Here is a 15,164-nt window from a genome sequence, read left to right as displayed (position 1 = left end):
AAAGCGATTTGTCCAGTCCAGGAGGAATGCATCTACCTCGAGGCGCTGAAGGATGTAGATCCTGGAGCAGAAGTGGGGCAGTTTGAAGTTGTGGGGGGCTGCAAAAAGGTCTATCTGAGGCGTCCCCCATAGAGAGAAGATATGATGCAGGGGCGTGGAGTTGAGGGTCCACTCGTGAGGTTGCAGAAGACGGCTCAGGCTGTCTGCTAAGGTATTGTCCACCCCCTGGATATAGACCGCTCTGAGGAAGGTGTTGTTGCGAGACGTCCAATCCCACACCTTCAGAGCTTCCTGGCAGAGGGAGGCCGATCCCGTGCCTCCCTGCTTGTTCATGTAGTACATGGCGACCTGGTTGTCTGTGCGAATGAGGACAACCTGGTCGTGAAGGAGATGTTGAAAGGTCTGGAGAGCATTGAAGACTGCCCTGAGTTCCAGGAGATTGATGTGGCACTGGCGGCCCGTGCTGGTCCAGTAACCCTGGGTGCAGAGGCCGTCCAGATGGGCCCCCCAGGCATAAGTCGACGAGTCGGTCTTGAGGATTTTCTGGTGGTGGGGGGTGTGGAATAACAAGCCTCTGGATAGATTGGAGGAGAGCATCCACCAGCGAAAAGACTGTTGCAGAGCAGGAGTGACCCGGATGAGGCGAGTCAGAGGGTCGGATGTCTGGGACCACTGGGACGCCAGGGTCCATTGGGGAATCCTGAGGTGAAGTCTGGCAAGCGGAATCACGTGAACTGTAGAGGCCATGTGGCCTAGAAGGACCATCATTTGTCTCGCTAAGATGGACGTGTGAGAGGATATTGAGTGGCAGAGATGAAGGAGAGCATCCCTGCGTGGGGGCGGGAGGAACGCTCTGAGTTGGTTAGTATCCAGAATCGCTCCAATGAAGGGAAGAGTCTGGGAAGGTGGGATTTGGGGAAGTTGATCTCGAATCCCAGATGTTGCAGTAACCAAATTGTCTTCTGGATCGCGAGAGCGGCTCCCTGAGATGTGGAATTCTTGATGAGCCAATCGTCCAGGTAAGGAAACACCTGGAGGCCATGGCTCCTGAGTGCTGCGGCCACCACAACCAGGCATTTGGTGAAGACTCTGGGTGATGAGGACAGGTCGAAGGTAGCACTCGGTACTGGAGGTGAAGGTGTCCCACCCTGAATCTGAGATATTGACGGGAGGCTGGATGAATTTGAATGTGAGTGTAGGCCTCCTTGAGATCCAGAGAGCATAATCAGTCGTTCTGCTCGAGGAGGAGGTACAGTGATGCCAGGGTCAGCATGCAAAACTTTTCTTTGACCAGATATTTGTTCAGTACCCTGAGGTCCAAGATGGGTTGCAGGTCGCCCGTCTTCTTTGGAACAAGGAAGTATCGGGAGTAAAACCCCTTGTTCTGTTGGTCCTGAGGGACCGGTTCGACAGCCCCCAGCTGTAACAAGGCCTGGGCTTCTTGAAGAAGAAGGGCGGTCTGGGTCAAGTTGGAAGGATACTCTCTTGGAGGGTGCTCCGGAGGAGCTTGGTGGAACTGAAGGGAGTATCCTTCTTTTATGATGGAGAGAACCCAGAGGTCTGTGGTGATAGTCGTCCATCGGTGGTAGAAATGAAGGAGGCGGCCTCCGATGGGTGGATTTACTTTGAAAGGGAGGACAATGGAGGAAATGTCCTCTTTGAGACAGTCAAAAGGGCTGGGGGGCCTTAGGTGCAGCCGGTGGCTGAGGCTTATACTGGTGTTTCTGCGGGTGCTGTCTCTTCACAGGCTGTCTGCTGGGGGAGCCTGTTTTGGAGGGTAGCGCCGCTGGTATACCAACGGCGGGCGAGGCTGGCGAGGAGCAGGCCTGGGTTTCGGACGTAGGATGGACTGGAAGGATTGTTCATGGTCCGATAGCTTCTTGATCACCGCCTCGATGGATTCGTTGAAGAGGTTGATGCCAATGCAGGGAACGTTTGCGAGCCTGTCCTGGAGGTTGGGATCCATGTCGATGGTCCTCAGTCATGCCAGCTGGCACAGGGCCACTGAGCACGCTGTTGCCCGAGCCGCGAGCTCAAAGGCGTCGTACGAGGACTGCATCAACTGTACCCGGAGCTGGGATAGCGAGGCCAGTGCTTCTTGGTACTCGAAGTGTGCCCTCATGTCCACGTAGGGCATAAACTTCTGGAATACCAATAGGAGGGACTCCAAGTATGTTGTGAAGTGGAAGTTGTAGTTCAGAACTCTCGAGGCCATCATGGAGTTCTGGTACACTCTCCTGCCGAATCGGTCCATGGTTTTTCCTTCTCTGCCAGGCAGGACGGTGGCGGAGACCTGGGAGGGATGGGATCGCTTCAATGATGACTCCACCAACAGGGACTGGTGGGAGAGTTAAGAGTTGTCAATCCCTTTGCGATGGACCGTGCGGTACCTGGTGTCCAGTTTGTTCGGGACAGCAGGGATGGAGTAAGGTGTCTCGAGGCATCGAGCGAAGGTCTGGTCCAGAAGCTTGTGCAACGGAAGCTTAAGGGACTCAGCGGGTGGTTGAGGGAGGCGCATAGTCTCCAGGTATTCCTTTGAGAATTTGGAACCCGTGTCCAATGGTATGTCCATGTCCTCAGCCATCTGTCGGAGGAACGAGGAGAAGGACAGTTGGTCTGCCGTTGCCTGGCTCCGTGATGGGCTCGATGAGGTCGAGGCTTCCGGTTCCGCTGGGGACAGGGATCGAGATGGTGAGAAGGATCCCATTGTGTCCTCGAGTTCTGGCATCGGTGGAGGTGAATAGTCCAGGTATGCCTGTTTCCGCCGAGGCAAGGCATGCCTGGATGAATGCCTCGAAGAATGCCTCGATTGGTGTCGAGAGGTTGGCCTCGATGGACAGGGTGAGGCAGGCTTCGTTGAGGCCCCCAGGTTGTGGATGGGGCTGGAAGCGGTCGATCGAAGCAGGGGTTGCTGCCATAGAGGCTCGAGCCCCGTCGGGGTGATCGGTTCCAATGGAGGCATTCGCAAAGACTCTGCTCCTTGCATCGAGTGTATCGGTTCCAGAGGTGGCATGGGCAAAGACTCTGCTCCTTGCGATGCATGCATTGTTGCCAGACAATACACTCGCAGAGACTCTGCTCCCTGTTGAGAGTGTGTTCCCCACTGAGGCACTGGAGGCGGCTCGAACTCGCGGGAGGCCTCTGTGTGCCCAGGCTAGATTTGGAAGAGAAGCTGAGGCCCCATCGTGGTAAAGAGCTCGATGAAGTGCTTCTGTAGCATGGTCTGGAACGAGGCCGGCAAGGATGGATCCGCATCTGAAATGGGACCACCTGCGCGGGCCTCGCGTTCCCTCGGAGCAGCGTGTGAGTACTTGGACTTTGAGGCTTTGGGCACTTTCAACACGACTGGGGGAATGGGCTGCTGGGCTACCTGACCTGAGAAGGTTGAGGAAGGCATCGCAGCAGGCGCTGGAGTCTGAGCCGGGACAAACGAGGCGGGCTTGTTGAGACTTGGCGCCGCAGAGGTGGAAGACTGTGGGGCTGCGGATGATGTCGAAGGTGCGGGTCCCTTTGAGGTCGATGGCTCCGTCGAGGACTCCATGAAGAGCGATTCCCACAGGACGCAACGGCGCTTGAAAGCACGTGCGGTGAGTGTGGAGCAAGGCCAGCAAGATTTCGGGAGATGTTCAGGCCCAAGACACCGAATACAGTGTCGATGAGGGTCCGTTAGCGAAATTGCGCACTGGCACTTGGCACACTTTTTAAAACCGGTGATAGGCCGGGACATAGGCCGAAAAAGCTCCGCCGCAAGATCGAAGCCGCGGGACTGCGGCCACGTGGCCTGCCCAGTCGAACGGTATGAAGAAATTTTTTTTTTTTTTTTTTAAACAATAAAACACGATGAAAATCAGCGATTACGATCAATTAAAATCAAAAACGCGGACTTAGAAGGCACAAGCGAAGGAACTTTGCGCAGAGAGTCGAAGATGGACTTCTCGGCTCCGCGGTGCATCGGCGGGAAAGCACTCGCGCATGCGCGGTGCGGGCGACTCGAAACTTCGACTTTTCTTCAAAGAAGCGTCCACATCGGGGCTCCATTGGATCATGTCACCCATTAGTGAGAATACCTGCCTGCTTGTCCTGGGATAATAAGGTGGTAGATAATATTTAACTCAGGATGAGATTGGGGTGCAGTAAGAAGAAATATCAGAGGAAAGACCCCAACCAGCTACAGATAGAGCGAATATAAAGGGGGGTGGAGAACAGGAAAAGAGGCATGTTCTAACCAAAGCTGACTGCTGAAATCTAGTAAGCTCTGAGGGCTGCAACGATCCAGAAGGGCTCAACAGCTGCTACAATAACTCTTTTGACAACAAAGGCTGAAGAGATAGCACCCCAAAACTGTGCTCTCACTGTATCAGGCTCCATAGACCCATTCTCTTCAGTTTGCCCTGTCAGAAATCCTAATATAGTGCTGTGAGCTTCCACACAAAGTTCAAATTCTGTCAAGGATCCCAGTGCTACAGAGTTTGACTTGCCCATCTGCCCCTTATCAAATCTGTACTCTCTTCCATGGTTCCTAACTCCAGCACCTAACAAATCATCATGCTGTCACCTAAAAAAAATGGATAAGATGACAAGAAGCAGACCATATGAAGAAAAAGTGGTTTTAATCAATGTTCCTAGGAATAGCGGTCAACGTGGCAATGTCAGGGGCATACAATCAACTGGTGACACACAACAGTTTTCACCAGTGCTGAAAAAATCATCCTGGGTTCATTACAACTGTAACATTGCCATGCCGGGCACTATCTCCTGGGAGCATTGATTAAAACCACTTTTTCTTCATATGGTCTGTTTCTTGGCTTCGTTTCCATGTTGGAACTAGTAGACCATCTGTCTTGTTGTCTCCTTACATCTAACAGATTGGGAATACTTCCTAGTAAACCATAATCTACTCTCCCCTTCTGAAAAGAGATGGAAAAATTAGGTCCTTACCTGCTAATTTTCTTTCTTTTAGTCCCTCCAGACTGGCACAGAAACAGATGGGTTTGCGCTCCTCTGCCAGCAAGTGGAGACTGAGACACTAACTTTTGACATCAGTAAAAGTGGGCTGTGCAGTCCCTCTTACAATCAGTCTTTATGAATAGCCAAGCAGAAATAAACAAGGCTTGTTCCAGAACATACGACTCCACATTCACATGGAGAAGACAGAAGCCCAGTCCAAATGGACCAGGAAAACACTGCTGGATACTGATTAGAACAAGAACCTTCCCCAAAACAGCCCACAGTTCGCTTGCCAAGCAAGATGAACCAGACGCTGCTGCCTTTGTAACTCCCCAACAACCAACACCCGCAGAAAAACTGCACTCTTCATGACAAAATCACAGAATAACACTACAGGGTGGGGTTCTGTGCTGGTCTGGAGGGAATAAAAGAAAGAAAATTATCAGATAAGGACCTAATTTCTCATTCTTTATTGCCCCTCCAGACCGGCACAGAAACAGATGGGATGTACCAAAGCAGTACCAAACATGGTTAGGACCCCCAAACACCGCGTCCTAATGTGCCTGAACGTCCACTCGGTAGTGTCACACAAAGGAATGGAGAGGAGACCAAACCGCAGCTTTACAGATATCCACCAGAGGTACAAGAGAAGACTCTGCCTGAGAAGCTGACAGACCCCGAGTGGAAAAAGCTTTGAGAAAATTCCAGAACAGGCTTCTTTTGAAGAAGGTATGCTGAAGCAATAGTCTCTTTGATCCATCACGGAATGGTAGCTTTGGAAGGACCCGCTAAAAGGACAAAAAGATGATCCAATTTGCAGAACTCCTGGGTCCGCTGAACATAAGAGTGAAGGACCCTACGGACATTCAATTTGCACAAATGTCTCTGCTCCAAATAGCCCTCCTGACTACCCAAGACCGGGAGGACCACAGACTGGTTGATATGAAAAGGGGAAACCACTTTTGGAGGGAACCGGCTGCAGCCTGACCACTCCCAAGAGAACTCCAGGAAAGGCAGCCTACAAAAGAAAGTCTGCAGTTCACACACATGTCTAATAGAAGTAATGGCCACCAGGAAGCCTGTCTTAAGAGTAAGGTCCTTCAATGTACAGGAACTGAGAGGCTCAAACGGAGGACAAACTAGCACAGAATCATATTGAGTCTCCAGGCAGGGACCGACGGCCTAACAGGCGGTCGGAGTAATTTCACAGCTTTCAGGAATCTAATCACATCCGGAGAAGAGGCCAACCACCGGCCATGCAAGAGACCATGAAAGGAAGACAACGTGAAAAAGCCTTAACCTAAGAGAGGACCAGGCAAGGCCGTGCTCCAGGCCTCCCTGCAGAAACTCCAAGATGTGAAGCAAAGCAGCGCAGAAGGGCACAACCCCCGTGCAGAGCACCACTCCTCAAAGATACACCAAACACGCACAAAAGCCCAAGAGGTAGAAAGTCTCTGAGACCCTCAGAGAGTGGAGATCACCATATCCGAATACCCCTAATTCCATAGGTGCGCCTGTTCAAGAGCCAAGCCGTAAGACAAAAGGGACCCGGGTCGAACATTTGAATGGGACCCTGAGACAGAAGATCAGGCAAGAGGGGCAGCAGGAGAGGATCTGCCACGAGCAGATGAACCAGATCTGTGTACCACGGGCGCTTGAGCCAAACCAGAGCCACCAGGATCACGTGGCCTGTGTGTCGGGCAATCCAAAGAACTCTGCCCACCAGAGGCCATGCTGGAAAAACACATAGCAAGTCCATCGTCAGCCAAGCCTACACCTTGCGTCCAGACCCTCAACCTGGCAATCCCTGCGCTGACTAAAGAACCTCAGCACCTGGGCGTTGAGACATGCGGCCATGTAGTCCATGAAGAGCCAACCCCAGGACCGAACAATCAACCCAAAGGCTTCCACAGCCTGAGAAACCACTCAAAGAGATCCAAAGCATGACGACTTGAAAGGACCGCCTGGAAATTGTCCACTTCGGCTATGTGGGAGGCTGAGATGTCCAGAAAATGAGCCTCTGCCCATTCCATGAAGAGAAAGGTTTCCAGAGCCACTAGATGACTCTTGGTGCCCACCGGATTGACGTAGGCCACCACTGTGGCATTGTCTGAGAGAACTCAAATTGACTTGCCCTCCAGAAAGGACTTGAAGTCCACCAGTGCTAGCCAAATGGCACTGGTCTCCAGAACAATGATCGACCAAGATGCCTTCACCAGTGACCAGCCACCCTGAATCAAGCGACGCAGGCACTGAGCACCCCAACCAAGGAGACTGGCGTCCGTGAGATCAGTCCACTGGGGCTGATCTAGGCTTACTCCCTGAATCAGAATGGAAGTCTGTAGCCACCGACGTAGGCTGTAACAAATTAACCCCTGAAGAACGGGAGAGTCCAGATTGTGAGTCTGTGGCGACCCCTGCTGAAGAAGCGAATACTGAAGAGGGCACAGGAGAGCCCAAGCCCACCTGACCACTTCCAGGGAGGCCACCAGCGACCCCAAGACCTGCAGAGAGTCCTGTGCCCGAGGGCAGTGACAAGCCATCAGGGAACAAATCTGTGACTGTAATTTGCACACCATGGCTTCTGGAAGAAACACTCTCCCCAAACTGGTGTTGAACAGAACGCTGAGATACTTCAAACACTGAGAAGGAGTCAACCGGCTTTTGGACAGGTTGACCACCCAGCCCAAGGAACGCAGGAATTTCACAACCTGAGACATAACCCGGGAACTCTCCTGAAACGACCTGGCATGAATCACCTAGTCATCCAGATAGGGGTGAACCAGAATGCCCTCCTTGCGCAAGGCTGCTGCCACGACCACCATAATCTTGGTGAAGGTTCGCAGCACATTGGCCAGATCAAAGGGAAGCGCACAAAACTGATAATGTTCTCCCAAAATCGCAAAGCGAAGGAATTGTTGATGGGAGGCCCAAATCGGGACGTGCAGGTAGGCCTCCGTCAGATTGAGAGAAGTCAGAAATCCTCCAGGCTGGACTGCCAGAAGTATTGGGTTCTTTTTGTTATTTTATTAGGGTTTCTATATGAAAAGAGGGAACCTGGAGCGCTCTGTTGACACCCTTGAGATCCAAAATGATCCGAAAAGACCTCTCTTTCTTGGGCACCATGAAGTAATTGGAGGACCTGTCGGTGCGAATCTCCTGAGAAGGCACTGGACTACTGCTCTGAGGTCCAGCAAGCTGAGCAGTGTCTGGCGAAAAGTCCTCTGCTTCCAAGTCGCCTAACAAGGAGAGGAAAGGAAATGATCTGATAAAAGTCGGTAAACTCCAGAGCATAACCGTCCTGAATCAGGTCCAGGACCCACTGATCTGTGGTGATCTCGGCCCACTCCTGGTAAAACTCAAGCAACTGGGCTCTGACTGGAAACAGGGGAAGGTCCCGCAATGAGTCATTGGGCTAGACAGGTGGCGGAGAAACCCCCGGAGGAGTTGTAACCCCAGGCAGGCCCCCCGAAAAGACTGAATGCGTTGAAAGAAAATGGCATCTGGAAGGAAAAAAAGGTCACACTCCAGCCAGGGTGGTACCTCTAAAATTCACACAAGCGTTCCTGAGCAGAACCACCACTCGAAGACTAGCAAGGTCAGTTCTCCGGTAACCTAGGCATTATAGAGTCACTCAAGGTCTGAACCAGCTTATCCAACTCCTCCCCAAACAGATGCCGCATTTGACGACCAAATCCATAGGGTTTGGCAGGTAGCTACTCCAAGAGCCATGAATTGGGCCGAGGTATGCAAAAGATTATACATGGCATCAGAGAGTTAAGAAGCTCCCAGCTCTGTCTTAACCACTTCCAGATTAGAGAGTTGCGCAGGGACAGAAATCCCACCCGTCCCCACCAAAATCCCACCCGTCCTCACGAGAAATTCCTCCGTCCCCACGAGGAATCCCCTCCGTCCCCGTCCATCCTATAAACTTCAGAAATAGTTATTTCATTTAATTATGCTACTGAATTAAAGGCTCTGGTAGAGACCCATTTACAAATAAGCAAAGACACTTTATTAATTTGGAAATATTAATTGGGAAGAATATATACTTTGTAAATGGGTTTCTATCAGAGCCTCTAATGTAAATATACAATATAAATAACAACTCAGCTGATGAGAAACTCCAAGATGTCAGCTGAGGAATTCCTTTGCAGTTGGCCGGGGGTCCCTTTTGCCAAGCTTGGCAGGCAGCAGTAGCGTCCCTGAGTCACAGATGCTAGCACCTCAGTGGCTCATGGATGTTGCCAGCGACTGCTGTGCTTGGTGGAGGGAGTTCTGGCTGTCTCTAGAGGAGGTCCTCTGCTGGCGGTGCTTGGGTATCCTCACCAGTCACAGCAAGGGTCAACAAGTACTTCAACACTGTAGAAATAAAACCAGAAATGCATTTCCTTTTCTTTTGAACACAATACAAAGACATCTGCTATATACATTTCCCAAAGCTAACATATTGAGTCCTCCCACCTTTGTTCCAGGTCTTTCTGTCTGTCTCACTCTCTTTGTCCTCCCTCTCCCCAGGGCCTGGCATCTTTCTCTCCTCAGTTCAGTGTGTTTCTCCTCTCTACCCCCTCTAGTCCAGCATCTGCTCTGTCTTTCCTCTCCCTTTTGGTTCAAGTCTGAATTCCAGCCCCTCCTCAAGGTCCTTTTCTGTCTCTCTCTCCTCTCTCCCCCCCCACCGCCCCACCCCCGTCCAGATCCATTGTCTCTATGGATTTACAGTCAGCTAAACTCTAGGTTAAGTGGGATATTCAGTATTTAACAGACTATGGTAAATAGCATAAAGGAAGGATTGAGTTTTAAGCACAGTCCCATTGACTTTGGCAAGTTAAGTCTTGAATATCAGTCCTTTACTAGCTAAATGCTCACTCCAGCCACAGAATGTCCCCAACATACCTAGTTTTCAGTGACCCAGAGCCATTTAGGGACAGTGAAATTGCTTTGAATATCCCTCCCCCCCTCCAAAGAGACAACCATCTCTTTGGTGCTTACAATGAGCTTTGCAAATGCTTAAAATCACCGAACATAGCCCTGAAACAAAAACACCCTAGGATTTAAAAGCTTATTTTCCTCTTAAAGCGTGCAGTAAGGTAGATCCTCCATGCCTAGGCCCAGTGAACCGTCTCTATCCCTGACCTCCTTGCAACCTGGATTACATCGTTTCCTACCGCTGGAATGGAAACAGATCCGGGACTAGAGCTTTGGTATCTCTGAGAGGTAATAAGCCCCTCCCCAAGCCCACGCTCCTCCACAGTGTTTCCATCTACAGGAATTTGTGTCAGAGGAGGCAGGGCACAGCAGATGTAAGGCTGCGGGGCGGCCGCTGGTGGATTGTTTACAATTGCTGCCGGCGACCCACAGCAAGTTTGGAGCACTGCAGGGGAGGTGAGAAGAGGAAGAGGGCCGGAAAAGTGAGAGGAGAGAGGGAAGTGATAAATGCAGGCTCCAAGGCGCCGGGAAAAGGGTGAAAGTGCAGAGCCGTGGAAGGAACACACACATCCTCCCCCAGTAAAAAAAAAAAAAGCAGGACCCTCATCCACCTGTAAATAAGCCTTGCACATGGCAAACATCAAATCAGGGGGAAAAAACCCTGGGAGAAAAATAGCATTCATGTTAGGAGCAGAAGACACATTTAAGACCTGTTCCTGCCTTTCCAAAACAGGAGGAGGTCGCCTGAAGTTGTGGGCAAATAGTATGCGCTTCCCGCTAAAACTGAAGGAAGGGCCGTCAATAAACTGTCACCTGAAAACAAACGCAGCATCTAATCTGACCGCCGACAGCCGAGGAAACCCCAGTGTGGGAAGTAGGAGAAGCCTGGGGCTCACCCCTGGCTGATGAATGATGCTAGCGCGAAGGAGAACCCAGCACACTGACACCTGAAGCTGGGTCTCCCTCAAGGCAACTGGAGCATTTTGTGCACCCGCCAGCCGCATCCAACAAATGGTGCCCACAGCAAACACACTTTTTCTGCTTTTGTGAAGTGCTCATAATAAAAGCGACAAAAACCCACGTACAATGCCGTATAAAAACGGCGGCCTCAGGGCTCTTTTTTTTGTTTCTTATATATATAGTATATAAAGCTCCTTTATTGTTTGTGTCTTGTAAGCTTTTTTCAGTTTATGTCTTCTCACAGGTAAACAGCTGTATCAAGAAAAGGCACACCCCACAGGCACCCTAAACTGTAGTTGTAGCCGGTATCGGTGACCAGGCATACAGTTGAGGCTCCTCTAGATTCAGAAAAAAACCTGGGGAGGTGGGAGAAATGGGGGGAGGGACTCACCCTTCCGAGTGTGACACCACCAAGGTCGGTTGGACCTCCGAGAGGGTCCCTCAAGCTCAGTCCGGACAAAGGGATAAGAAAGACTCACTAACTAGATCCAACAGCCCTTAAAAAACCTTAGCACAGACTGCACAAAACAGACCACTCCAACTGATGGAGACTGAGAAAAGACTGATTGTTAGAGGGACTGACTGATTCAGAAAAAAATATTTTGATTCGATTCTCCTGCCCATTTCAAACATCCTGGTGGGTTTATTTTATAGCCTCTTCACCCCCTTTACCCTCTCCTACCAACATTGGCGCTATGGTGTAAACAAAATAAACAAAAAAGACTTTTCCTCTCTTTGTTAAATCCTAACTCACGTTCGCGGTCTAACACCACCTCTGGCAGGATACACATTTCAAATCTGACATATTGTAATCACAAAATAGAAAATAAAATGATTTTTTTCTACCTTTTGTTGTCTGGTCATTATTCAGATCTTGTTGGTCCCAGGCTCTGATTGTCTTCTGATAACTCACTTGCCAGGATCTCCTTCTTTCTTTTTGCTAACCATCCATCTTCTATCTCTGTCCTCCCCTTCTGTTTCCCTTCCCTCCCCGGGAGGTCTGGTATCTTTCCTTTTTTTTCCCCCAGATCCACCTTTTCTCAACTACCCTTTCATCCAGCATCTCTCCCTCCTTCCCCACCACCCCAGGTTCCACCAGCTCTCCCTTTCTCTTCCCAACTACCCTCCTATCCAGTATCTCTATCCTCCTCCCTGTGTCCAACTTTTCTCCCTTTCTGTTCCTTCCCTCCCTAAATTCCATTGTCCACCATCTCTCTCCCTCTCCTATTTTTAGATCCATTATTTCTTCTATCCCTCCCCCAAATCCCCTCTCCCCCAAGTTCATCTCTCCCTCCCCCAAGTCCATCCATCTTCCCCCCTCCATCTTCTCCCCATCTCTCCTTCTCCAGTCCACCAACTCCAAGTCCATCTCCCCTCTCCCCACAGCTCTGACTCCCAACACAGAAGCTTTTGACCATTAACACCTTGAGTTGGGAAGGAGCCCACTAGGGGGCTTAAAGTCCTTTATATTTTGTGCCCTGTGCTGGGGCAGGGGCTGGAGAGGAAATGTGGCCTCCAAATCTGACTATGAGGGCCCTCTAAGCCTTGCCACGATCCCCCACAAAAAGACGAGACCTGTTTAACACATTGCAATAGCCAGGAGTGTGTCAAGTTCTCTGCCGTGGCAACAAGCAAACAATTTCTTAAAGATTTTATCTATGAAGCAAATGGGTTCATTTGCAGACCGTGCTTAATTCTCGCAGGGAGAAAAAATATATATAATGGGTCCTAAGCCCTGCAAAAATTTGCACAGGAGGCCCGAAGAGAGAAAAATAAGATGCGGGTTAAGCAGCAGCAGGGCACTGAGAGAATAGAAGTAACAAAGGGAATTAAACGATCTGTCTGTAATTATTCACTCTCCCCTTTTCGCCGAGTACTCGCATCTACACTTCAGTTGGAAGGGAGCAGGAAACAAACAGAGCTAGATTATTAGCATATCAAAGTCCCCACACGCCCCCAGCCAGCACTGGCCACTGCAATTGCCCACGACCATCTTCCCTTCTCTGGCCAAGAATACAGTCGCCTGCCTCACATGCGAGAAGCAAAGCCAAGATGCAGAAAAAGAAGAATCGCGAGAGCCTGCCGGGCACCAATAGGCGCTTGGAAACTATCTCCAGTTTCACTCCTTCCATCTGCCTATTAAAAAGCCAATGGCGAGCAGCGCATTGTAGTGCAGGCGAGGGGCAAGGGGTGTCCGTGCAAGGTAGGAGGCGGAGCCTTGAGACAGCCTAAAGCAGGAGCGGCAGTGAATGGCCAGCCAGGGTCAGCTTCCGCTCCTGCTTTAGGAGATCCGAAGGCACGGGGAGGAAGGTTGGTCACCCCGAATTGGGAGGCCAATTTTTTTTTTTTTTAATGAACCGATTCTAATCGATTCATCCGAAGTGAATCGGTGAATCAGGCAGCACTAAACTGCACAGCCCACTTGAACTGATGATAAAAGTTAGTGTTCTCAGTCTCCACCTGCTAGCAGAGGAGCGTAAACCCATCCGTTTCTGTGCTGGTCTGGAGGGATGATAAAAACAAGCAGTTCTCCTGGGCAAGTCCCTAAAGTCAGCAGGTAAGAAATCATACTCCTTACTTCCCAATAAATCATGTGGTTGTCTTGAGGATGGTTCATGACCAACAGCACAAGATAGCAGGGCACTGTCCTCACATCAACATTTGTCAATTTGTGAAAAGAGGAGAAGGACCTCAGTAGGGCTCATGTGCTTTAATTACCAGCACCACTTTGCGTACACACTACTTCAAACATTAATCCAAAACGCTCCCTCTTTTATCAAAAAATCACTTACTGCAGCTCTTCCTTGTATATATGTATGTATATATATTTTTTTCTCTCACATATCTTCTTTAATCATTACAAAAAAAAAAAGAGCCAGTAGTAAGATTAATGAGCAGAAAACAGAGCTGAAAAACTTATTTTTAAAGGACAGTTCCCCTGATGAAGTATTTAGCAAAAGGGAGGTCCCAATTGGGACAGCTATTTTTTTTATAATAATTAAAGAAGATGATGTGTGTGAATATATATACGAGAAGCAGAAATAAGCAATTTTTTTTATAAAAGGGGGAGTTTTTTGACCAATGACTGAAGTTGTAGGTAAGCAAAGTGGTGCTGGTAATTAAAGTACATGAGCCATGCTGAGGTCTTTTCTCTCCTTTTCACAAATTGATAAATGTTGATGTGAGGACAGTGTCCTGCTACCTTGAGTGTTGGCTGATAACTTGAGTATCGGGGTGTGTGTGTGGTTCAGTTTTTTCATTGGTTTTCCTAACAACTCCCAAAGCATAACCCCTCCCTTGGCTCATATCACATCCTGCTTAGGAAATACACTACCATCCTAAGATATGGGCCAAGTCATTAACTTCTACTGTTCTTAACTTCCCTTCCATTTGTTTCTGGTTTGCAAAACATCCCTCAGAAGTAACAGGCAAATAGGGTTAGAAAATCAGTAGTGACAGGTTAGTGTCGCAGAATGTATATCCCACATGCCATGCAGAGCCAAAAGAAGGCAAGGGAGGGAGGAGGGTTCTGCATCAGCTTCATTTGGATCATGGGATCGTTGCAACCCCCCGGTGGAGGCAAAGAATACCACAAGCTATTTACCTAGAGAATAGCGTCTTGATCTTATCCCACATGCTACCGATCGTGCTACTAACTTTATCCGAGAAACTGGGGAGAGGGAAGCAGAGGAGCCAGAGGAGGAGGAGGAAGGACAACAGAAAAAACAAACAAACAGAAAATGAGTTTCACAAAAAGGAACATTATTCTTTACTCAGAATCCCCCTGCCCAGTCAGAAAAGACATTGAAAGGGAAACAGAATGGGAAAAGGGTACAAAAATTGCTCCAGGGCTGGTTAAATACCCATGCCACACTCAGCTAGTCCAGCAACATTCCCTATAGTACTTCCTTTTAGGCAAAGCTGGGTCTGAACTTCCCACTAAAGCCAGTGTTCCTACTAGGTAGACACTTTGGCTACATGAGTTATAAATGCATCCAACCACAGCCATTCTCTACAGCACCATTCCCTACAGCACCTCCTGCAGGGAAAGGCTGACACTTCAGAAGCTGTAAGCTTCTTAATATAAAGTTATGGAGAACTCCCCATGCTGAGGTACATTTTTATAGTAAGATGCTTGGCCCTTTAGTACTCACGAGTCTTTTCTCTGTTGTATGTGCTCAAACATTAGGAGTTCCACGAGAGTTGATCACTTAACACGAAGTCACGGCCAGCCAGTAAGTCCATGCGAAAGGGCTTGGCTGTGACTATGAGTTTTCTGCTGTGTGGTGCCAGAGTCAATTCCACACTGTTTCCGTCCCCTGCCAGTCACT

At 49.6% G+C, this 15,164-nt stretch overlaps 1 protein-coding gene across 2 annotated transcripts in view; it reads right to left on the bottom strand.

The window, feature by feature from the left end:
• Positions 1-15,164, bottom strand: part of GANAB (glucosidase II alpha subunit) — a 196,719-nt gene extending 181,555 nt beyond the window's left edge. Inside the window, exons 1-2 of one of the 2 annotated variants that reach the window (XM_033953779.1) lie at positions 14,988-15,164; positions 14,438-14,503 (exon numbers count right to left, since the gene is read on the bottom strand). In XM_033953779.1, coding sequence (XP_033809670.1) covers positions 14,438-14,503; positions 14,988-15,019 — 98 coding nt within the window. In that variant the 5' untranslated portion in view covers positions 15,020-15,164. The remainder of the gene's footprint in view (positions 1-14,437; positions 14,504-14,987) is intronic. The other variant, XM_033953780.1, reaches the window with a different exon arrangement.

The sequence above is a fragment of the Geotrypetes seraphini genome, chromosome 8, assembly GCF_902459505.1.
Source record: "Geotrypetes seraphini chromosome 8, aGeoSer1.1, whole genome shotgun sequence".
NCBI lineage: Eukaryota > Metazoa > Chordata > Amphibia > Gymnophiona > Dermophiidae > Geotrypetes > Geotrypetes seraphini.
Note: the sequence above shows the minus strand (reverse complement) of the source record. Positions and strands in the feature narration are given on the sequence as shown.